This window comes from Euwallacea similis, chromosome 11 (genome assembly GCF_039881205.1).
Source record: "Euwallacea similis isolate ESF13 chromosome 11, ESF131.1, whole genome shotgun sequence".
Classification (NCBI taxonomy): domain Eukaryota; kingdom Metazoa; phylum Arthropoda; class Insecta; order Coleoptera; family Curculionidae; genus Euwallacea; species Euwallacea similis.
In genome coordinates this window covers 4,900,894-4,924,909 of record NC_089619.1, presented here as the reverse complement: position 1 = coordinate 4,924,909, position 24,016 = coordinate 4,900,894, and the positions used below count along the sequence as shown (strand labels likewise).

The window sequence follows — 24,016 nt, the reverse complement described above, 5'->3', positions numbered from 1 at the left end:
TTGTTTAAATGAAACATCCTCTATGTACAGTTCAAAATATGTTAAGAATCGAATCAAAACGGAAAGTTAATACCTGGCACCATCATTATAGCAAAATCATGCAGTTGCTCAAAAAATCTAGTAATTTTCTTCTTTAGACGCAGAACTGAATCTATAGACATTTAGTAATAATGATAAATAAACGGCTATTTCGCAAAAAAACCGAGAGTGTTTATTGAAAATTGAATGTTATGCTCCATTAAACCCATTATGCTAAAAATAATATATTAACAGCAATAAATTATTCGCCTAATTATTTACATGTTTTTTAAAATTCATTTAATGTATAATAGCAGAACTTGTTTCACAATATGCTTTGACCTATAAATATAATATAGTAAGATAAATCTTCCTCCTTGCACATAAATTTCAATTTGTGCATAAGTAAAATTGCAACAATCCTTATGAATTTTCTGTTAGCATGACAATTGTCTTTTAAAAAATACGTAAACAGCTAAATCCCATGGACTAATAACAGTTATGGCAATCATCTTGCGCTTAAAACTGCATGAAGACTTTAAAATGACCACTGATAACAATGTCACTGTTTCAATCTAAATTAAAATGTTGTCATACCACGATGTGTAATACGCACTCTTTCACCGACTTCGCTAAACCCATCTCGAGCGTTCCGGATATCAGCCTACTTCACTCAAACTGTTAAAAATAATGGTAAAAATGAAAACTAATTGTCTCACACTTTAATACCGTACTCGGCTATTATTGACATACGGGCAGTGACATTCGATCCAGCAGTCACTATACGAATTTGACAGAATCTCAACTTTTTCTAGTGAGCTGACAGTAATAAAACTGTCAATGGATGGAATGGAATTATGTACGATGCACTAGCCGGCGATTTTATTCTGTCAAAATGAAATTTAATTTAAGTTAGATCCTAAATAGAGACTGAAATAAGCCTAATAAATCAAGCAACTCGTGACAGAGGACGCTACAGAGAAGGGCTCAACTGTAGGTTGTGTTTCTCGATATATCGTTGTCTGGCGGCGGCAATTAACTGCTGTTTTCGCTCTTGGAAGGACAGCGTGCGCTCTGTGGCCGTCTTACCTGGTAATCAAATAGTGAGAATAGTTAAAAGGTCAAATATCAACAACTTTTTCTGGGGGATGGATCCATCTTCTTGATAAAGTTACCTGGACTAGATATTTACCGAATGTTGCCGCTCCCAAGTTGAGCAAAGAGGATGAGGGGGCAGCCAATCGTCCCTTGCTAGGGGACGTGGAGCCTGTAGCGGAGGAGGGCGTACTAGAACGAGCTGCAGTTTCTGGAACAAATCTCACACGGCCTTCCAGAATATTCGTGATTGTGGTGTCAACACTTCGGGTGTGAACTGGAAAGATTATTCTTCTCAGGCCTCTTTCGCAATTAAACCTAGCTACGCCACTGTGTCTCGAACAAAATATTTTACGAATCATTCATTAGCTGCGCTCAGCCAAAACAACAGATGTGCAACTGTTGGTATCTCTACTAAATAGCTATAATTTAAATATTATATTTACGAATTTAAAACAGTTACACGCCAGTTTTCTAACTATTAACTTTGTTGAATGGGGACATTAAATCTCAACTTCATTGGCGTAGCGGTTCCCTTTTTGGATTGTCCGAATATTCATAAAAGTATCACTTTGTCACGTCAAATTTAGAAGTTTGTATCCGTCCATCCGATTTGGTTATTTTTAAGAAACAAATAAAATATACGCTAAATAGATCTAATAAGTACGTACCTAAATCTCCATAAATAGCAGACACTGGAACATGTGGTAAAACCTCTTTGACCTGCGTTGCCATTCTCGCTAGTTCTGGATTTGGAAGCCGACTAGCCCCATATCTCGCATCAGCCAGGGCTTGAGTACGCCTCTTCTCTTCTAGAATTTGCCTCTTGCACCATTCAGCAACATCAGATGAAGAAAAATGGGTGGCTTCAACCTTAAATACCCCACTCAATGCAACAACCCCCCTTTCACACTGCTAGCATTACCTTTAATTCAGAGGCGATATTTTGCCTCACAATATCAGCAAATTCATCTTCAGACAGGCTTTTCTTCTCCAAAGAGGGTAGGAATTTGATGTTGTAATTGGTGAATGGAGAAAACATAAAGTATAATAAGTCATTCATATAAGTGGAGCCTAAAGTGCTGATTGCAATATCCAAAAGAGGGCGTTTGATTGTAATACATAAGGGCTGCACTTTTTGAAAAAATTTGAAGTACTGAGAGTTGAATTTCAGTAGGGCTTTGCCATTGGTAGGGATTTCCTCTGAAGTTATATTTATGATAAAATTCAATGGAAGAAAAAGGCTAACCTGAACTAACCCGGACACACAAGAACTGGGGTTTTTCCCTCTTTGGTGACTTTATCTAGGTTTCTTTTAAATGTGTCAGTACTACCCAACGGTCCTAAATCTGCAATTTCCAAGGCGGATATATTGTTAAGAGGGATTTTATTTAGTGGCTGAAAATTTAATGAATAATTTATTAACTCATTTTAAGCCAGGATCATACCAAGAGATTTCCAACAGCTTTAGTTATAGCCACATGATCAAACAGTGACAAACTGTTGCTAACAAACACCTCAACATTTTCCTTCTTTTTCTTGTTTTCTACTGACACAGTAATACCAAAACAGATGCAGGCAAGATTGTTTAAGAAAGTTTGAACTGGGGGAGTACTGGGGAGCACCTTGAAGCACAAAATGATTAATAGTATGCTTGATGATGGTGGATAATTTACTTACCTGTCCAAGAAACATAAAAACTATTGCCAGCAAACATCTTAAAGCCAGAATTATTAATCCGACAGGAAAGTATATTATTGTAACCAAGATATTTGATTCTGACTTTTGGAATCTGTAAAAAAGATTTAAGTGATTTGACTCAAGACGTAGGTATACAGGGTGGTAACACACTGTATATCTGATATTATGATAGTTACATAACTATTATATTTACTAGTCCTAATTTTTTATATCATAAATAATGAAACATATGCAATGAATATTGTATGAACATACTATGAAATATTAATATCCTAATCACGAGCAAATACCTTTAATTTACCAATTTATCTATACTTATTTCAATACTTATCCCTTAGATTTTTTATGAACCATGCTGTACATACATGGTCAAGAGGCCTGTTGTTCTCAATATCATATGAACTACATACAAATTCATACACCCACTTTCTCTTCAGAGTAATTGTTAAAGGCTTAAATTTCATTTTGACCATTTCAAGACAAACAAATTTCTTACTTACCTGTTGGAATTAACTAACTGTTTGATTTCTATGTTACTCATTATTAAAAATAAAAAATAATAGAGAATAATTGGGTCCAGCTGGTGCACTTTCAACTACAAATAATCGTTTATCTGGGAGTTTGTTCTCCTCACAGGACAGTAGCTCTCAAACGCAGGTTTTTTATACCTTGTTTACGATTATTTTAAGGATTTTTGACGCGAATTAATTATAAAGTTTTTGTAAAAATAGCGTAAAATTATCAACAAAAAATAAACATCCTCATCTTATGACTATTTTACGATTAGTGTCAAAGTCAAAAAGTATCATTAATCAGCTGATTGTTATATACGTATTGTGGTGACATCTGTGAGCCGAGGACTGACCAAATACACTATATCAATTATAAGAAATGTTGGGTGTAACAATTGCCTACTTTTTACAGATGGCGCCATTTTATTCAAATTTCCTAGAAGGCAGTTTTCAAATTAATTAGTTTATTGATTAATAAAACTTCTTTTAAATTTACATTAACAGATAAGTTCCCTAAATAATTTACTTATCTATATACATATAATATAATGTTTGCTTTATACACAAGATATTCTCATCTAAAACCACGAATTTGACCAAAATTCAGAGTTCAACTCAAACTAAGAGCCTTGAAGAATTGGCAGTAATTTTGAGGATCATGTCGAAATATTAGTGAGTATTATGGCAGTCAAAGTATCGGGGAAAATCTCAAGGAACATTCAATAAGATCTACACGCATACCATACAAATCTCTGACCTTAAAAGAATGAATTGTTTGCATTACATAAAACTTAATAAATTAACTAAAACTTAAAACTATAGCAGTCGAAACTCAATTTAATAAAGCTTATAATAAAATTAATTTAACTTTTAAAAGTCGGATTGTCCACCCCTTTACTGTCAGCGCTTCCCGGCTTAACACCATTGAGGATGTCTTGCACTTCTTGAGTGCTCTTTCCCTTCGTTTCCGGCATGCAAAATTTCACGAAGAAGCTGCTCAGCAGGGCAATGGCGGCGAATACATAAAAGGGGATGTCTCCTATAAGGAAAAAGCAGATACGAACCTATAAAATTAATTATCAGGAAATACAAACCTCCAATGGCAACTACAATATTGTTGTAGAACCTGGTTACTATGAATGCCAGGAACCAGTTGAAGGTTGCAGCTAGAGAGCTGGCAATAGATTTAATTTCTAAAAGATATAAAAAAACTCGTAAAATGATCTATAGGTAGAGGATGTTCCAAAAAGGCTCTTATGCAAAAATTGTTTACCGCTATGTCCCATATAATCTCTTTGAGCGTGGCATCACCGTTTTAGAACACCCTGTATATAGAATTTACCTGAGGGCATTAGCTCAGATGAGGCCATCCAGGGAATAGGCCCGAACCCTAATGAAAACGCTGTGATGAATACGACTAGACATACAATAGGCAAAAACCCGATTTTGTCTAATGTAGTTTGCTCTACAATTTCTCTCCCCTGCAAGGTGAAATACACCCCCAGCAAAGCTCCAGAGATTGACATGAAAAGAGCTGATGTTATCAGCAAAATCTTGCGTCCGAATTTGTCCACCACCAGGGAGGAAATGAAGGTGGCCACTACTTGGACCACTCCAACTCCTGATAGTTTAAAAAGTTCAGTAATGCTGCTTGAAAATTATTGAATTAATATACCTATGGTAGAATAATCTGGATCTATATTCCCTCCAGTGCTTTTAAAAATGGTGGACATGAAGAAAATTACAGCGTTAATACCGCTGAGCTGCTGGAATATCATCAAGGAGAAACAAATGAACATAGACTTCTTTGCTGCTTTGGTTTGGAGGGCCTCAACGAATGATCCCTATGCAGAAACAAATCTTAACGCCTTCAATTAATGTACAATAATGGATATAACTACCTTCTCAGATTCACTTTTATCAATCTGCTGCTGCAATTCCTGCAACTCAGCTTCGCTATCATACGCAGGCCCTCTTAAATGTTTCAAGCTGTGAAGCGCAGCATCTTTTTTACCCTTTTTGAGCAAGTACACCTATATACAAGAAGCATTGGTATGCTGCTTATCTATGTATATCAGCAATCAAGCTCTTACAGGGGTTTCTGGTTGGAAGACGAAAACCAATCCAAACACGAAAGGGATACAGCAACAGAGTATAGAAAACACTTGGATCGAGGTTATAGCACCAAAGACATATGAAAATAGAATTCCAATGGTTAGCAGTAGCTGGAAGTAACTGCCCAAGGCACCTCTGATTTCTTTTTCTGCGATTTCACTGGTGTACAGGGGGGCAGCTACGCAGAAACTCCCACCTGGAATATGTAATCGAAATTTTGTAAAACGATTAAAAAATGCTCAGTGAGGAGTTTATACTGCTTCACATATGAGAAGGTATAACAGAGGTCAGCGCAGGTTGCATAGTTTTTGGTATGAGTCCAGATTGATTTGGTTTCTTCGCAATTTGTGTGATACTTGGGTATCTATTTATTGATGTTCTGGTTATCATACTGAAACAACACAAGCTACACCACTGCTTTTAATAGTTTACATTAGCACAACGTATTCTTAACAATTACATAAATTTACAACTTAATTACTCGAAATCCAGAAACGTACTTGTCGAAATTGTGAAGATTTACCAACAGATTAATTTTTAAATTTTTAACAAAACATACTGCACCACTGCTTGTAGTACCGTGAATTAGCAATAAATATTATTCTTGAGTACTTGAAGTTCCAATTTTATGTCTTGAAAGTTAGAAGCGCTTTAGTTGGATTTGTAAACTCTCGAGCAAGAACTCTTTAATTTCGAAAATCGGAGATTTCGAAAAATTATGAATTTTAACTAAAGCAAGCTACGCTACTGTAATAAGTGCCATATGTGAGGATTTAGTCTCGTTTATGGTTACAAAAATTGCATCTTTATCCTTTTTTGTCGGTGCTTCACACTTGCCGGATTTATAAGATTTTACAGAGAATATTTCAACTTGCAAAAAAATTGCAAACATTTTGAGACAAATTTCCTAATTTCAGTCCCGCTATGGCACTGTTAGAATTTCCTTCTTTTAGTCTCCTCTATAGCCACTCAAATTCCAGTATAAAATTCGTTTTCAAGGATTTCTTTAGATGGCGTTACATGACTTACCTTACGTGTCTCCACCTAAATATCGCAATTCAATTAAAAATTAAAACCATGTTTATATCGTCCCTTACCTGCCAGACCAGTGAAGAACCTTCCGGTGTAAATCATATTAGCATTCTTGGCGAATATAATGAGTAACCATCCAAGTGAAAAGGGTAGAATCGTGACTAAACAAGCCCATTTCCGACCAATGGTGTCGCAAATCATTCTGAAACGAGTTTGGACTTGTTGGCATCGTTGCCAGATCTAGAAACGCTCCTTTTACCCTATGGGAAAGCATGTTATCATTGCACCTATGGTTGCAAAGGATGAAATCCAGCCAAGGACGTCATTATCAACGGGAATATCGTTGAGATTGCCTGTCATCAGGGGATCTGAGATGGTACCAGTCCATCCTAAAACTGCACCTGCGGCCACAGCGCCTAGGCATACTAAAAAAAGAGAAAAATGGTTCGAAATTTTCTTGTTTTTGTTGATTTTTAATACCTGATAAGGCAGCTATGTATTGGGGTAGTTTCTTGGCATTGCTGACCATCTTAGGGGCTTCCATTTTGTTCTGAAGATAAATGTTGTAATAGAAGCAATGTACTTCAAGCATAACTTATTGGTAATCTTAATTATGATCCCTTGCTAATTAGCTCAAAACAACATTTGCATAGATTTATGACTTCCTTATAGTATATTTATTTAACACTGAAATTAATGCTCCATAACATTTCCATTCATTTTCATGACACGGAGGGAGGAAAAGTCTGCATTCAACTCCTTTACTCTGCTATTATTCCAATTTTATTTTAAGATATGGTCAATAAAAACCAGATAATTCTTTAACGAGGTTGCTCTTACCCTTAAGGTCTCTTACAACCCCATTAGGGACAATAATAACACCACGAGCTCGATAATTAAATTAAACCATAAGGCATTATTTGAAACGGAAAATTCAGTCTAAACTTCTCAAATAATTTCTTCCTAAATCACTCTCAATTACTCACAATAACTGTCTCTCTCTCCCTGCTCAACCTGAGAACTACTTTTGAGGATTTTTTTTTGCTTTTTTGCTTTTTTTTCCCTTCAGCTGTATCACTCGAAGTTGAGCTGAAGTCTGAAGTTGATAAATCCGAGCAAGAACTACTTGAAATCATTATTTTACTTCGAACCCAACTGATAAAGTATGTCAATAGTGCGTTATGGATAGGGTGATGGGTATTAAATGGATATTTAATAATTATTCTAATTATGTTTATCGAATATATTATAGTTTTCGGTAAAAGCATCATTTCCTTCTTTGATTAGTTCATTTTAAGCCAATTTTTCAATGTTCTGTTGATTTTAACATCAGGCTAAGTGCCAGAGAATCCGAGAATCTAATAAATACCTAAGCTCAGTTTAAAGTTGACAGAACATTGATAATTTAGCTCTTAGTTAAAAATTGGTTAGTTTGATTTGCTTAGAAGACACTGGACTTTAGGCTAGTTTAGGTTATGCATATCTCGGGAATATTTCGTACAGTAATTGTATGTATAATATCTTTTATACAGGATGTATCATTTAACCAGGAATATGAAGATTTGAATTGAATTTCGTTAATAACAGTGTTTTCTAGAATGAATAGAAAAAAATATTTCAGACATTTTTTCCTTATTTTTAACGGTATTATCCGAATTTGTAAAAAAAATGTGGGTTGCCATTTGAAATTAAAAAGTTAACCCCCACCCCACCCACATGGGTGGTGAAGGGGAATCAACTTTAGCACCAATATATTTCCTCCTCAGAGTGATTAAAGTTTGATACTAAACATTTTTTTAGAGAATGTCTAGTATTCGAGATATTTCGATATTCCTGGTTAAATGTTACACACTGTATATGTAAATTCAGTTTGTTACTCCAAAGAAAATAGTTTCCTGGAACAATCATGCCGAAAAATATAATTGCGTGTCGCAACTGTATCAGTAAAATAATCTTATTTTTTCTAACTGATGTTATGAAATACGGGATTTGAATTTTAATGGACAAACATGGCGATTTTGCAATAAAAATGTGAAAAACCGCAATTCATTTCATGCAGTAATTTGTATGTACGTGAGCTGACTGAGATTCCTATCTAATCTTAAACCGTCATACCTATATTGATTTTCATGAATTATTACAGTATTTTTCACATCAAATTTTATAAATATGCCAAACATTAGCAGATGATTGTTAGACAAAAATCTTGGATTAATCCTCTTTGAAATAGATTACTATTTTCAAATTTGTTTTTATCCACATAAAATCCAGTAGTTATAAATCAAGCTCCCATCCATCTGAATTGTTGTTATTTTACGCTTTTATTTTCATTAGTGGATTTCATTAGTGGAAAATGTTCATTGCTTTACAAGTGGTGTTATGTACGTTATTAACACACCCACTAGCAGTAAACCAATCATGTTTCCCATATTTTTAAACCGTAGAACACTGATAAGAATATACTAATCTAGCATGAACAATATTATTATGATTTTATGAAGTACAGTAATTGTAAATAAAGGGTATTATTGAATTTTGCTGGTTATTGTTGAATATTTGTGTACAGTTTCTGCTAAAATATATAATTAAATGGCCAATTTACTGATGAGATAAATTTAGGCTAGCTCATGAACATGATATCAAGGTAGTGGTACTTTTTTCCTGATATCAAAGCAATAGACGAATGACTTTCTCGTATTTCAAACTTTTCGTTCATTGCATTTATTTTTCTAGAAATTATTTTGTTAATAAGTTACCAGGACTTTGATATATTGATTCTTAATCACGTAATGTATTGACAATTATTTTCAGTTAATTTTGCCAGGTTGAGTACTATTTACTCTCACCTTGATTCAGGTTAATTTGGTCAAGTAGCGCTTAAATGCTAATTTAATACAATTGAATTCTGAATATTCTCAACTTGATTTAAGTTAGTTGAGGTTAGTATAAGGTATGCTGATCAGGTTTTAAATTGATTTGAGTTAAAAGGCTTAAACTTTATGGTTATTATTCTAAATATGAATCGAGTTAATATATTACACTCCAATTGAGCATTGGTAATTCTCATATTGACTTAGGTTAGTTTAGCCATGAAATATACTCATAAATTTCAGCTTTATTAGGGTAATTAGATTGATTCTTTGGTGATCATTCTCAGATTTATTCGGGTTAATTCCGTCCACACACTCTCAGTTTAATCATGTAAATATGGTAATAATTTTAGGTTGATTTAGGTTAAATGAATGTTGATTATTTTCAGATGGATTCGAGTAAACTCAGTACACCCTTCAGGCAAATACCAACTTTGAGGTTTAGGTGAGTTCAAGTGAAGAATTTCCTTATTGAATTTGTTTGGATTGTTTTGTTTGTTTGTTGAAATTTTGTTGTGAATTGTTTTCTTAAGAAGGAAAACCTGAATGAAAATTCTTTACGACTGACATTTTTATGTTCTTTGTAAATGTCTATAAAAACCACAGAACTCTTTGAAAATTATTAGCATTGAGGTGGTTTAGCGTAGAATAAGTTAGAAACTTTATTGTGAATTTCTTTAACTTCTCTTTTAAGATTTTTAGTTTCGTGATGTTTTTCTAGTACAAGCTATTCTCTACAGATTACTGTAATAATCGACCTTACAAGATATTGAACTTTCTTAATTGTTTCTTTGACAAAAGTTTTTATCAGTGAAAATTAACAATTTCTGCGACTGGTTTTTCATTTTAATACTCTTTGTAGTCTTTTCTTCACAATTGTTTTGAAGCAAATAAAAACCAGAGGCGTACTCTAAGCAGATTAAAAGAAGAACTTGGTTATTAAATTACATTAGAGCTATATTAGTTAAGTGCTGTCACCTCAAGTATCAAGCTAGTTTTTTGATATCTCAGAATTCAATAAATACAAAGCCTCTATTTGAAAGTTTTTGTGAATATCGATTTGTAATCGAAGATAACAGTATATTAAAAATTGAATGCTAAACCTAAATTAATACTAGAACTCGTCGAAGATATTGAACATTTTCTAACCTCGACCACGATTCCAACAACTCGACGTTTAATCTTTAAAGTGGTATCAGGTTACGAATGTAGCGAAGTTAGACGGGGGATTCCTAATATGAAAAAACCCAAAAGTGAAAGTAATAACCTGAAATTAAAATAAAACGCCTTCTTAGACTCATCTGAACCCTGAAACTTTAAAAGAGCTCAACTTTGGAGGTGATGGTTGAGATTTCGGTTGCTTAAACTGAACTGGAAGGATTCAGAACTCCCTAGTTTCCAAGGGCTTTTCTGAATTACTTTTATAGGAATGAAATAGGATATGAACTGCATGTTTTTGATAGGAAAATTTATTAGGAATATCCATGTAATCCTGTAAATTTATGGGGCTTTAAGCAAAAAGCGATTGGAGAATCTATACGATAAATCCACAGTATATTCCTTTATTTATATGTTATTTATTTGTCAATATCAAATAATATCGTTATCAAATAATTAAGAAAGGGGCATGTGTGAGGAGTTTGGAATGGGCGTCTTTATCGATAAATGTAATTTAAAAAGTCGAAATTTGAAATTTCTTTTCAAGTAATTTTACTACGTTTCAGGAACGTTATTGAAGAAATTTATTTTAACTTTCAAAAACACTATGAAAAAATAATTATTACTGACTGACCTGACTTATTTGATACCACTGGGCTTACAACTTTTTTAGGTATATGTCCTATTTGTTGGAATATCCAGTCCAAAACAACGAATAAAGCGCATTCCTATTCATAGATATATGATGCAATGTTATCAATGCCTCAAAGAACGACCGGCCTAAATATGATTATTGCTTAGGTTAGTGTTTCTCTTCCTTCTCTAGCTTAGCGATAAGAGTAGTTAAAAAATCTAGAGTTAGTCTATCGCCTGTCGGGTATATATAACGATCGTTGATAATAAGAAATAAAAGGTTTCATTAATTACGCCTACAATTTGATTTTTACTGTCACACCATTAGACGGTCTGGTTAAAAAGGATTATTCAATACTATTTAATCATCACAATCGCACTGATGTACTGTTGAATCACTTTCAATCACTTTCTATATATTATTTTTGTCGGCAAAATATTCGGAGAGCAGTATTTACCTTAAATCGATTCAAAGATCAGACATTAGAATTTGGAAACCTATTTTAGAATTTTTTTGACGTAAGTACTCACCTCTAAAATCACCACTAAAAATCACTGTTTCATGAAAGGGAACCCGTATTATTTTTCCAAACTAGGTGTGAATCTATCACCATTTATCGCTTAAAGTGTGCGCAATTTTATAATTTCCGGTGGTATTCATTAGTGGTTTTGAACTTATCAATAAACAATATTGAAATGTATACTTAGACTAACTACGCCCTCAATGTTCTTTTCATACGCACTGAATTGGATTTGATGATTTTCATTAGAGATAAATTTGGCCACAATCACTCATATTACAGTGGAAGTTTTTGCTAAGATAGGCTATCTAAATCCTTGTTTCGATTAGTGTTATTAAATTATCCTACTACAAAAAAATCCTCAAAATACTCACCATTACTTACTGAAAATTGGTACTAACCTGAGAAATTTTACTCTTAGGATTGAAGATTTTTGTCCAAATTTAATCTAATCACGCAAATAATAGTAATTTCTTTATTGTGACAATATGTATTAATTGCGCCAATAAAGCACTAAACATAAACAGACAATAGCGGTTATTTCGACAGTAAATCTTCAAAACTCCTATACGCTTTTGCGAAACACTGATAGTTTGCGTACTCAGCTTGTAAAAAAAGTATTAATAAGCTTTATACTCATTTGTGTTGGTAATGGAATGTTGCTAATAAGCTGTCTAATCATTATTTGTGTTGAAAATACTGTAAAAACCTTGAAGACCTAAAGCAACCAGTTATAAATAGTGTAAAAGTCATACTTATTTGGGGCTAATATGAACAAAGTGATTAAAATGTTTCGGCCGAAAGGTGTTTCAACGTATTCGTCTTAATGTGCTCTATAAGCGTACATAAACCGGGTTTAAATATCTCTTTTAGTTTCTGAGATACGGTCTCACTTTTATGTCTACTTTCGCGATTTTAGATGTGACCTAAAACAGAGTGGACTTCTAAAACTGTTTTGTTATGCTCATGGAATTCTGCTCAGTACTACATCTAAGTGATGTTCTCGGGAGGGTAAATTTATATTTAAATGAGTTTTAAAAAAATAGAGAAATGATAAGAGTTCGATCTTTATGCTGATGTACTGAAAATAACAAAGGGAGACTAATTTCTTTCCTTGGATTTAAAACTTTTTTCTTAAGTTAACTCGGGTTAATAATTTTTGTAAATATACAATGGGAGTACACTTAAAGTGGTGAGAAAGCACCTGGTTCTTCTTGAAGTAAAAATGCTATGGAAAATTTCCTCGAATGGAAAGATCTTTTAAACTGCTGGCCTGGAGTCTCAGTAGGCCACTGTTCTATATAAAGTCAAGTCGATATTTTCTTTAATGTATAGAAGACTTAGTTGTGCAAAAAATGGTTTGGCATAGATATTTTTCCTTGGAGTAAGGATTTTCTTAAAATTAATCTTCCGCGAGGGAAATCTACTGTTAAAGCTGATAAATTAGAGCCTAGTACCTCATCGCTTCATACTGAATTAAGTTGATAGTTTTTTAAAATTTAGAGAAAGTACGTGACTAAAATTTGCTAGAAGGACATTGACGTCGCATGTTTTAATTTGGAGGAAAATATTTCTAAAAATCGTTCTTCCTTGAATTTAATATTTTCTTGAATCTACCCACCTAAAGCTTCAATACACTACTGCTTCACATCAAATCAAGTGGATAATTTTTGTTACTGTATATCACATGTACATAAGGAATAGAATAACGAACATACAAAAATACATTGACGTAGAACGTTTTTCGTTTGAAGCACGACATTCTTGAAAATTCATTTCATATAATTTTATATTAAATGATTTTTTTTATTTGACCGCCAAATTATTGGTCGTTCCTAGAACGTGCTACGCCAATGAGATTGCAAATGGTCTGTCGCAAATTTGTAACACAAACATGGATTTTCCGAGCTACAGATAACAAAGCTAGCGGCAAGCCTTCAATTCCATCGTTCTTTTATTCATTTATTTTAACTTGTTTTTATGCTCTAAATCTCTTTCAAATGTCACTGGGACTCCACGGAAAGTTGAGCTAGAATTTATCTAACGCAAAAACTTCATTTATATGACCAAAAATCAGCGGCGCAGCCTTTTTGAAAGCACTTCAGCTTGCCTTTAAATTTTATTAGGATCTCCATTACGTTATATACATGTATGAAATTGGGCTATTAAAAACTACGTCAGGGAAATTTTGCCTTATAAAGCAATAGTTTTATATGAAGACTATATAATGTAAGCTTGAAAATTTTGTCTAACCATTTTTCGGTTAAATTTGTGTCTCATACGCCAATGAAATTGTATAATGGAATTATTTGTGAATCGTACTTTTAACAAAGCAGTGGCGTAACATTGCTGTTGTAATAGAGCGATTGTAATATAGATTATATGTTTCTAAGCGTTGAGTAACTTTAATTTCAGAGAGAGCCCTTTTCAAATTTAAGCTCTCTTTGCGCAAGATAAAGGGATTATTTAGGGCTTTATTTTTTTATTATCAGAGAGCTTTCCCATTGATTCCATTTTTAATTTAATTTCAAAATGCTTTCTTTGCCCGGAAGCATAATGAACTTTAGCAACTCCCTGGAACCTTGGAGGGGGCAAATCTCACAAAACCATTGAACCGATGGCTACATACCTTTATTGGCTAATTAAGAATAGTAGACAAATGTTGACCATGAAATGAAAACTATTGACATTGGCCATGGTTTGACTCTATAGTGCGAAACAAATATAACAGAACCATATTTCCATTTTGGTATTGGGATGTAATGAAAGGAACTATCAGCAGTTTTTTTTTGTGATATCGTTAGCATTTTACGGCTGCGGCAAATTAGTATTCCGCAGATTGGGTAACCCTGAAAGTCCATTGTCATTGTCGCAGTTAACAACGACTTATGGTTTTGAGCTTTGAATAATAGGAATTTCGCATGTTTCATTCTAAGTACCAATTGCATTGAATTCAAATACTCGCATCAAATCATAAGCACATATTTACCGCGGAGGTCAATGCAATTATTTCCTATTTGATTCAATTACGATGAATCTCTGTTGTTCTTAACCCATTTACTGCTAATTTAATTGCAAATTATGGAAATAAATAGGAAAAGTTGGAGGTAATGAAATAACTGTATAAATTATAAGGTTGACGGAGCGTTTTAAGAGCTTTTTCAGTTAATTACCATTTATAATTTATACTTGCAAATGTACACTAATTACCCCCAAAAACACCCCTTTATTTGCTTCAACTACACGCTTGAACGCACGGGAAAAAAACCTTGAACTGTTCGTAAAAAATAGCGATCATGCCGCTTATTGATCAACCGAGGCATGAATCTACCTTGCCTTGTGACCCTACGAATTTGGACCGAAATTAACCTGTATAATAACCTGAACTCGTATTAACTTGTTTATGTTTTCAAATCTTAAGTATTGACAACAGGAAACATTCATATAAGCGATCAGACTTTGATTCTTGGAATTTTCAAATGTCAAATATTCAATAAATTAGATAATAATTATCGGTAAAAACCTATATATGTATATGCTTAAGCTGAATTATTACGATTTTAGATTTAATTTGTAAACAAGGGAACTTTCGATTTTTTGAAAGAAGTAAATTAAAGAGGCGTTAAAGGTGATCCGTAAAATTTTTCAGACTTTCTTTTACCTTAAAAACTGTTCATACTTAACGATTGGATAAGATAACTACGTTTTTGACATTTAATGAACTTCGCATTTCTATTTGTTAAAGCTCAGAAGCGTAGCAGGTTGGCCTGTAAAGTTTTACGGAATTTCTTAAACTCATAAGTTAAAAAGATGAAACGAACGAGTGAAGCATGCTACGCTACTGTTCCCACTGAAATAAATAATCTTTAAGGTCCTTTAATATTTAATAAATCTATCAATTTTATTTCTTAAAAATCAGAGATGTATCAGACATAGTTGTACAATTTTACACATGAAACTTTACGTTCTTTAAGCTTCATATTTAAGGAAATTATCATTCTTGAACAGTTATCAGTAAGAAATACCAGCTCAAGGCCTATTTGATATTCAAAGGAATTTTTACTTTTATTCCTTGAAAATGACGGGTCTACAAATCTTATTTATAACCTGTGTAAAAAAACTTTTATTTTATTCTTGATTTTAAAATCTTGAGATTTTTAGGCATGCCACGTGTCTGTTATTATCACATAAAATTGAACATCGGAGGTTTGTGATGTGTTAAATTTAGCTTTGAATAGCTTTTATGTTCGCGATAATATTCTGCTTAATTCCCTGAAGATCAGATACGTATCAGGCTGAGTTGTAAATATTTTAGAGAACTCTTGAATTCGAAATTACAAAAATATCACTCTTCATCAAGGCATGCTACGCCACTGCTTGCAATGTAATAGATTGGTTCTAAGTATTTTTCATTCTAAAGGGTCTAATTTTTTCAAAACCATTCGGGCAGAATAATATGTGTATAAAAATTCTTAATTCAGAGTTTATCTGAAACTCGTCAGAGTTGATCAAAGTACTCTACGCCACTGTTTGAAATGCGTTTCATTACCCTTTTTAGGTATGTTTTAGTAATACGTAATTTGTTTCATACAAAGACAGGGACGCAGCAGAACGTTTTATAAAAGTTCTCAGAGCTCCTTTTTCTAAAGATCTTCTCGTTACTAAAACTTTAGTGATTATAGAAAGTTATCAAACAAATGATGTTTACAAGGCTGCTTGTGATAATTTAAAACTTTACTTTGACTATCTTTAGCATCTAAGAAGTAAATTGCAATACATCCTCAAAAAAAGTCAGAGACGTAGGCAATTTATTTTCTATTCATGCACTATAAAATTCAGTAAATGTCTAAACCAAAATCAAACGTTTAATCCTAGCTACGTTTCTGGCAGTTCCAGTGTGTACCTCAAAACCAAAAAGCGTAATGATAACATTAAATGTACGTTTAATTTATTAATCTAATATCAAAAACAACCATTTTCATGGACCTCAGCGTTCAGAACAAAGCATTTTTTTCAGCCCTTTCTAGTTCATAATGATATCGAATAACTATGAAATTATGTGTCTGGGCATGCAAATCAAATGGCAATTAGGACAGTTCAACAAGCATAGATTTAATTATGCATTCAATGAACAAATTTTCGCACTGTTTAACCAATAAGGCTCCTGCCATTGTTTGAATGATTACAAGGGATAAATACTGAATTAACTTGCAATGCTAATGTGGAATTTTATATTTTCAGTGATGTTTAATGTGCTATATGAAGGTCTTTATAGTACACATAAGGTAGTATGAGTCACCTCTTGCTGATTTCATTAATGTAATTAGATATGTGATTTTACGGTTGCTAAAAATGCGCTTGAATGCTTATACCTAGTGTGAACTGAATGCATACTCAAATTGTGAATGGAAGATAAACAATAAACATTTTCCTGAAAGAGCAATAAACTGATGAATATGTTTTAATCACTTTAAGAACTATTCTAATCACCAAAAGAACGCCAATGGAATGCAGCATTAGACTCCACTCTCATTATTATTTCATTGGATGCCTTAAGATGATTCTTATCATTTTCTTCAACTGCCGCAGAGGCTTCAAAAACCAGTTTTCCCAGATGATTATTATCGAATTAAAATGAACGAAGCTCGAAAAAAGACCTTTCAATTGCAAGACCAATAAAGGCTTATAAAAATAAACGTATGTATCTATGTATGATGATTGTAAGGAATTCTGGTATGCACCTAATCAAGCCACAATATTTTCTATGAGACCACATTTATACTGATTAATTGGGTTCTTTGAGGAAAAAATCGAACTTTGTTCTTTTATTCGAACTACTGAAATTTCAAGAAAAGTTATGAGAATTTCTATCTCTGATTGGAAATCTTTTGAAACAATCTTTCGTTATTTACATAAAATGCTTATTTGAAATGCAAAAATTGTAAATACAATTTTATCGTTTGTTAGTATATACAAACTGTTAACTCTTTTACATCAGTTATGCTTTATTGACTTAAAGTTTAAAACATTTATTAAGAATTCTTAAGGCAATTTAGTTGCCAGTTTGTATGCTTATGATTTTCAGGGAATGAAATTACGACTTCCTTGAATTTATGAAAAGTAATACATTACAGAACCAATAATGGAATAACATGCCTTGCTCAAGTTTGAGATGTATATTTTTAATTAAAATCATAATAGAATTTAAAAATTCTCTAAAATACAAATTAAGTTGGTTAGGCATGCCTCATGTATTCAAAGAATTGAGCTAAGTGTTATTGTGAACGTAAAACATATTCAAAGCTACATTAGCTTATTAATTCACTACGAATCAGCAAAACTGAATTTTACGTGATAATTTTCAAACATTTCAAGATTTAGAAATTAAGAACAGAATAGAAGTATATTTGGTGCAGCTTATAAATGAGATTTGCACATAAATGATTTTCGAACCTTAAAAAAAATGTTTTATCTGTGCCAGGTTAAAAATCTGTTTGCTCCGCCTCTGATTTTTGAGAAATAAAATTAATTACTTCCTTGTATATAAAAGATATTTACAACCAATTTATCTCACTGAATTTTTCAAGCATAGCCACTTCAGATTGAAGAAATATAAAGGTTTATTTGTAACAGTTTAGAAATCTGTCTGAGACACCTCTAGTTTCTTAAGAATTCTATTGTCACTAAATGTAAATATTAAATATACTTAAAGTTGAAAGCTCATTATAGAAACAGTGGCGTGGAAATTCTTTGAGATTTTAGGAGGCAGTCTGTGATACGTCTGAATTGTGAAAAATTTGAGAATTTACTAAATATTCAGAACGCTTAGAGCTAATATATTCCTCTAAAACCAGTAACGTAGCACGTTTCATTCAATCATTGCAATTTTTTAAAACCAGGGGCTTAAGGAATTTTGTAAAATTGTACACGCTAACTTGTTATGCCACTGATGTTCAACAAATAAAACTAAACGTTTCCTCAAACATCAAAGTAGCTTAGAGATAATATGTTCCATTAAAAACAGTGGCGTAGCAGGGTTCAGTCATTGCGTGGCAACATATTTGGTGTTCATTTTGTAAATCAAGTCATACTTTAAGTACACACAATTTTTGAAGATGAATTTGCAGTGTTATAGCAGGGATTGTGGTTCGCGAATTGATATCAACCAAAGCAAGGCCAAATATCACAGAGAAAGTTGGATTGGATTCTGTACTAAACGGTGTGATATACATTAAAAAAAATGTTGCATAATGTTAAGTGCTTTTTGTAACAGGTTCTGTTAATATAAAAAAATATAAGGAAATAAGATCTAGAAAAAAAGTATTAAATGAAGGCTCTGAGGTCGTTAACAATGTAAGAAAAAATGCATTGTTAAGAATACCCTAAATTTACTTCAAGGCATGTTTTTGATAGAACTATTAATCAGGTAGAATTACGGATAAAAAGCGTGTATTCAAGAGCGTGTTGAATGTCTAATAATGGCATGATTTGAATTTTAAGTAAGAAACATTTTCGTCAATTTACTGGACTATCTATACAATATCAAACAATTGTTCGTTAGTCCCAACAATGATCAACTTTCAGATTATTCGTGCTTACCAAAATATATTTCTTGGTCATTTTTCTCAGAGAAAAAGGGCACAAAATCACAACAGTTTCTAATAACTTTAAATCAAGTTTTGATTGACCCGCGGTACCACAGAGCGGATTCTTGAAATGTTACTGAACTGGACAGTGGCCTGCAACTACACTATCTCGAACCCAACTTTGTATAGCAGGAATTCTTCCTATATCTTGCTCACCTGCGATATAGCACTACTTGCACTTTTTACCGGTACCGAGTTTTTTTTATCGTTGTTTAAATATCTAGCTGTGAAATATTGCATGGAACGAGACAAATCTTTGACCTATAAATCGCCCCTTCAAGGACAATTTATAAGTCCGGGAATTGTTTCGAATATTCCCAGAGAAGCCCACGCATTTTTTCAAGTCACAAAGACACACAAGAAATAAAAGAAAACTTCAGATAATAAAATGAAATTTGAATGTTTGTTCATATCCAGTTTGAAATTGGGGTTGTTTAGAGGGTTTAGTGTCCCCTCTGTGTAAACATCATTGACAAACAATTTCCCTCTTGAGTATTCAGTTATGTAATTCATAAATAATACTTTAATCATGTTCAGAATGAACATTCTACCAGCAGTAAAAACTTAATCGACTTTTAATTAACAGGTCACGTTTTATTGAAATTCTATTGTAGTAGGCGATGCAATTTTGCCTGAAGAAATCGCTTTTGATCAATTTCTTATTAGCATGACAACTTGACGATTTCCTGCTTTGTTTAAATGTCTTCCGCTGTTCTTCTTTGAGCTCAGAAATTCTGCTTCATTATGTCTGTGTTCGAATTGGAGGGTTATCTAGTGAATTTCGTCATAAATTATGATGAAAATATCCGGTGTATTAATTAATTTTTAATAATTTCCGTCGAGGAGCAGCATTTCTCCCACACACAGGGTGTTTCAAAGAGGTGGGTCCAAACTTGAGGAAGTTATGTAGGATTTTTTTTTCATGAAAACCCCTAGTCGAAAATTAACCGTTTTGACTCTGAAATAATTTTTGTAAAAAACTATAATGTCTTCTTGTTGACATTAAAAGGCATAAACATTTAAGTAACTATTACTAAAGATGTTTACTAAAACGATCCTATGGAGATACACTATAAAATGGGGTTCTAACATGATGGTGCACCTGTATATTTTGCCTGTCACGTGCAGAATTACCCAAGCCTACAATTTTCTGACCGATGGAATGAAAAAGGAGGAATTATCAGTTGGCCGGTGCTAACTCCCTATTTTACCCTGTTGGATTGTTTGCTCTCTGGAGTTGCACGAAGTCTCTGGTGGAACTATTGTAACCTGTAGTAGTTTTCGCGCTATCGGAAAAATTATGAACTCTCCGAGAATCAAATAGTTTTTCATCGATACCTTATGCTTGTATGCTTTGATCTCGATAATTTTAAATAGAATATCCTGTATATTATTTCATTTTTGAAAATCTTCTACAATTGCCAACACACCTCTCATTTCTCGAATTGTCACAGTTATCACTTTCGAAGTAATCTTTTGGAATTTTCGCCTTTCTCAACTTGATCGCCTTGTATGTTTTGGAAATTTCATGTCTATTATTTTCCCAATAACTCATATAATTACATATTTCAACGACGATTGATATCGAAAAGAAACCACTGACCTGAAGAAATGAGTAATCATCTCAACAGAGGCGTGACACTGGGGTTTTGGGTTTTTAACCTCATGGTGTTTCGTAGGATTAGTTTGTGGTGTTTTGTCACGTATCACCAGCGTTATATGACGCAAACGCCCATTGCTTACTATTATATCTTACCTTCACGTTTTTGCATTTATACTAGATAAGAAGTAGTGATCTAATGGGTTCGGTCATTGTAAACAATAAGGTTAATCGAGTTTGGAATGTTTTTATGGATGGGAAATGGGTTTTATCAGCAATGGGTATCTATTTCATTTGTCTTTGTTCTTTTTATATCCACCGACATATTGCCAATATGTAACTAAACCAGATAATTTATTTCCCTTATAACGATGATTTCTGTCCCTGCATGGAGGATCAAAGCTTTGTGTAGAAAAGTTTGTTTTATTTTCATTGTGCTACGTAAATAAAGTGTGGAATTTCTCAATAGGTTTGTTTACAAAGACTTCTAGATCCCGAAACAAACAGTTTTTTCCCTTAAATACGAATTTAATTGTATACAAAAAAAAATCAATAATTACAGGTGTAGGATCCCTGAAGGCCCTTCGGCCTATCAAATCGCTAAAAATAATTTAAAAAATTAGTTTAGGCTGCAAAGAGAAACTCTCTCGAAAAATATGTAAAAGACGAGAGTTGTAAAAAAAATTAACATGTTTTACACTGTAACGCCATTAACTTTAGCTGGAGTGGTGAAAATCAAGAAACTCTAGAATGTTTAAATTTCATATGTCAAGGACGTAGCAGAAAAAAACGAATTATAAGTAAAACTTATGAGAGATTAATGTAGATATCTGTAGTAGATAAATTTCGGAAATTTCAAAACTTACTTTAAAGCAGTAGCATAGTCCCATATACTTGTTAAGTTTCAATTCTCTAATTGAGGGATAAAAACAATTGACGCGGTTTTTCATGATACTCTATGTCCCTGATCTGGGAGATATGCTCTGAGTTGTTTGGAGCATGAATAAAAAACTTAAATTTGAAAAGTAATTACAATCAGTGGCGTAGTTTCGTTTTTCATACTCTAACAATACAAATAAATTTTTAAGGACTTTAGTTAGTGCCAGTGAAATAGTCAGTTTGGAGCTTTTTTTGAAACAACGCTCTACACTCATGACTTACGATGAAATATGCTAAACATATCAGGTATAGTGCTTAAAGCTCCAACTTTTCAAAAAAGATAAAGTCTGCGACGTAATATTGTTGTTATACGTGTTATAAACTTTGTCAATTCTGTATCTGAAGAATTAGAAGAACTTAGTTACTTTTCGGATAATTTTGAATTATAATTGTACACGTTCGACTTGCCACAGTATATCCTGAATGTCGCCGCTATATTGCAGTCATATTTTTGAAATTTTGTAAAAAACTTGAGTGTCTTAGCTATAATGAGCCACTTTCTAATTGTTTATCAAAACTTAAAGTCTGTGACATAGTACAATTAAAAATTAAAAATGCCATTGCCTTTAGGCATATTATTCATGTTTATAATGCATTTTCCACTGCGTCAATTTCAGTTTCCTTATACAAAACTTGTCTTTTAATGTTATCTAAACTTTCTTAGTTTATCTTAAGAGTTAGATGACTTAACTATCTATTTAATTTTTGAGGCATGAAAGTAGAACAATTTTCCTCAAAATTTCAAACTTAATTAACAAAACATGTGCAGGAAAGTACAATAAAGCCACTATAGTTAACTTTAAAGTATTTCTTGGCTCCCATAAGCCTCTTTTGTGAGGCTGGCCCAATATGTATAGAATTTAAACACATAGAGGGAATGTCTAAGTGGGAAACTGATATTGAAACTATAGCAGGACTTAGTTGTGATTGTTTTTACTTACGAAATTAACTTTGAAAGGGAATAAAATGTTGATAAAATTAGTGACCTTAAAATATAAATTTTAATAAAATTTCCTGTTAATTAATTTGTGAGCACTCTGTGTTGATTAACCGCTCTACAGACTATTAAACTCACTTTTGCATAAAAATCATATCAGCATGTAATAACTTATTTGCTTGAATTACTGAAGCTTTGATGGTGGGTAATTGGCTTTAGTTAAATTGCCAATTGCATAAAAATGGCAAGTTTACATTAAATGTACTGAAAACTGAATGAAATTTTGGGTAGCTGGCAACACTGCCTCAGCTCCCGTTGGAAATGGAGATTCGTCCATTATCCTTTAGTTCAATTTTCCGGGTGTTCGCGAAGACTTCGAGGGAGTTTTCACGACCATTCCCAAAAGTTTTTCCGTCGACGCACAGGAACGGAAACTTTAAAAGTTTCATGTTCCCGATTCAGCGGGTTATTATACCAGTTTCATTCATTGAAAGTTCACTGGAATAGAGAAAGGTATTTTAATGATTGTTAATATTTTTGGTAATAATATCATCTGGTTGGTTGGGAGCTTTAAAGCCTCTTCGAACTTCATTAACTTCTTAAACCTAGGAGAAACTCGACAAACAATCGTTTAATTCTATTGTCAGGCTTCTCCCGCTATTGCCTTTCAATAAAATTAAGTGCGAGAATTTCATTAATCAGCTATAAATAGAGACTGCTAGAAAGGATTAAATACTTTTTGAAAACACCCTTGAATGGTCCTCGAAATCCTCGTGAAGCGCTATTGGCGCTTTAATACTAGTTAACGTCTATTGAATCTTGAAATTGAAGGCGATTAGAAGTTCTGTAAGTCTGAGAAAAATGTCACATCGATCTGAATCAGTTCTTTTACCTTTTTCTTCAGATTCCTTCTATAATCCGTGAAAAACAAACAGAAAAATTCGCAATTTTAGTTTTATGATTTTGGATATTTATTTCGGTGATTGTAACCCATCTACAATACCGAGTTTAATGCATTTTCTATCTAGAAATTCTTTCTTCAATAAGTGATTTTGGAACATTGATTAGGGAATCAACATGGGTGTTCCAGAAGGGAAACTGAAGTTCAGAAACAAACAGACAAATTCGTAATTTTTACTTTATGAATTTTGATATTATTCTATGGTGCTGGTAAACAACTTATGCCACTGACCTTAATGATTTTGCAATCTCAAAACTGTTTTTACAATTCGTAATTTG

The 24,016-nt window shown here is 33.0% G+C and overlaps 3 protein-coding genes across 7 annotated transcripts in view; 1 reads left to right on the top strand and 2 right to left on the bottom strand.

Moving 5' to 3' along the window:
- Positions 1–247: 247 nt before the first annotated feature.
- On the bottom strand, positions 248–3,609 carry LOC136412140 (lipid droplet-regulating VLDL assembly factor AUP1-like). The gene is made up of 8 exons (XM_066395070.1): positions 3,315–3,609; positions 2,794–2,905; positions 2,562–2,738; positions 2,373–2,511; positions 2,039–2,316; positions 1,785–1,986; positions 1,211–1,390; positions 248–1,107 (listed from the first exon to the last, which is right to left on the bottom strand). Exons 1-8 carry the CDS (start codon positions 3,353–3,355, stop codon positions 992–994), a joined length of 1,245 nt encoding a protein of 414 aa, XP_066251167.1. The 5' UTR covers positions 3,356–3,609; the 3' UTR covers positions 248–991.
- A 164-nt stretch (positions 3,610–3,773) lies between these two features.
- LOC136412003 (facilitated trehalose transporter Tret1-2 homolog) lies at positions 3,774–19,433 on the bottom strand. 3 transcript variants are annotated; one of them, XM_066394840.1, is made up of 10 exons: positions 19,255–19,433; positions 6,954–7,023; positions 6,733–6,898; positions 6,539–6,675; positions 5,420–5,637; positions 5,228–5,359; positions 5,002–5,170; positions 4,669–4,947; positions 4,421–4,519; positions 3,774–4,365 (listed from the first exon to the last, which is right to left on the bottom strand). In XM_066394840.1, the coding sequence occupies exons 1-10, from the start codon at positions 19,273–19,275 to the stop codon at positions 4,190–4,192; spliced, it is 1,467 nt and encodes a 488-aa protein (XP_066250937.1). In that variant the 5' UTR covers positions 19,276–19,433; the 3' UTR covers positions 3,774–4,189. The 3 variants fall into 3 exon arrangements, with proteins under 3 accessions (XP_066250937.1, XP_066250939.1, XP_066250940.1); XM_066394842.1 differs by lacking the exon at positions 19,255–19,433 and adding an exon at positions 11,666–11,686; XM_066394843.1 differs by lacking the exon at positions 6,954–7,023 and having other exon boundaries at positions 19,255–19,432.
- The window catches only part of LOC136412005 (adipokinetic hormone/corazonin-related peptide receptor variant I-like), a 38,687-nt gene continuing 27,206 nt past the window's right edge, over positions 12,536–24,016 (top strand). For 2 of the 3 annotated variants that reach the window (XR_010752374.1, XM_066394845.1), the window contains exon 1: positions 23,243–23,290. The gene's annotated coding sequence lies outside the window, so the exon portion shown is untranslated. Of the gene's footprint in view, positions 12,667–23,242; positions 23,291–24,016 lie in introns of those variants that run through there. The other variant, XR_010752376.1, reaches the window with a different exon arrangement.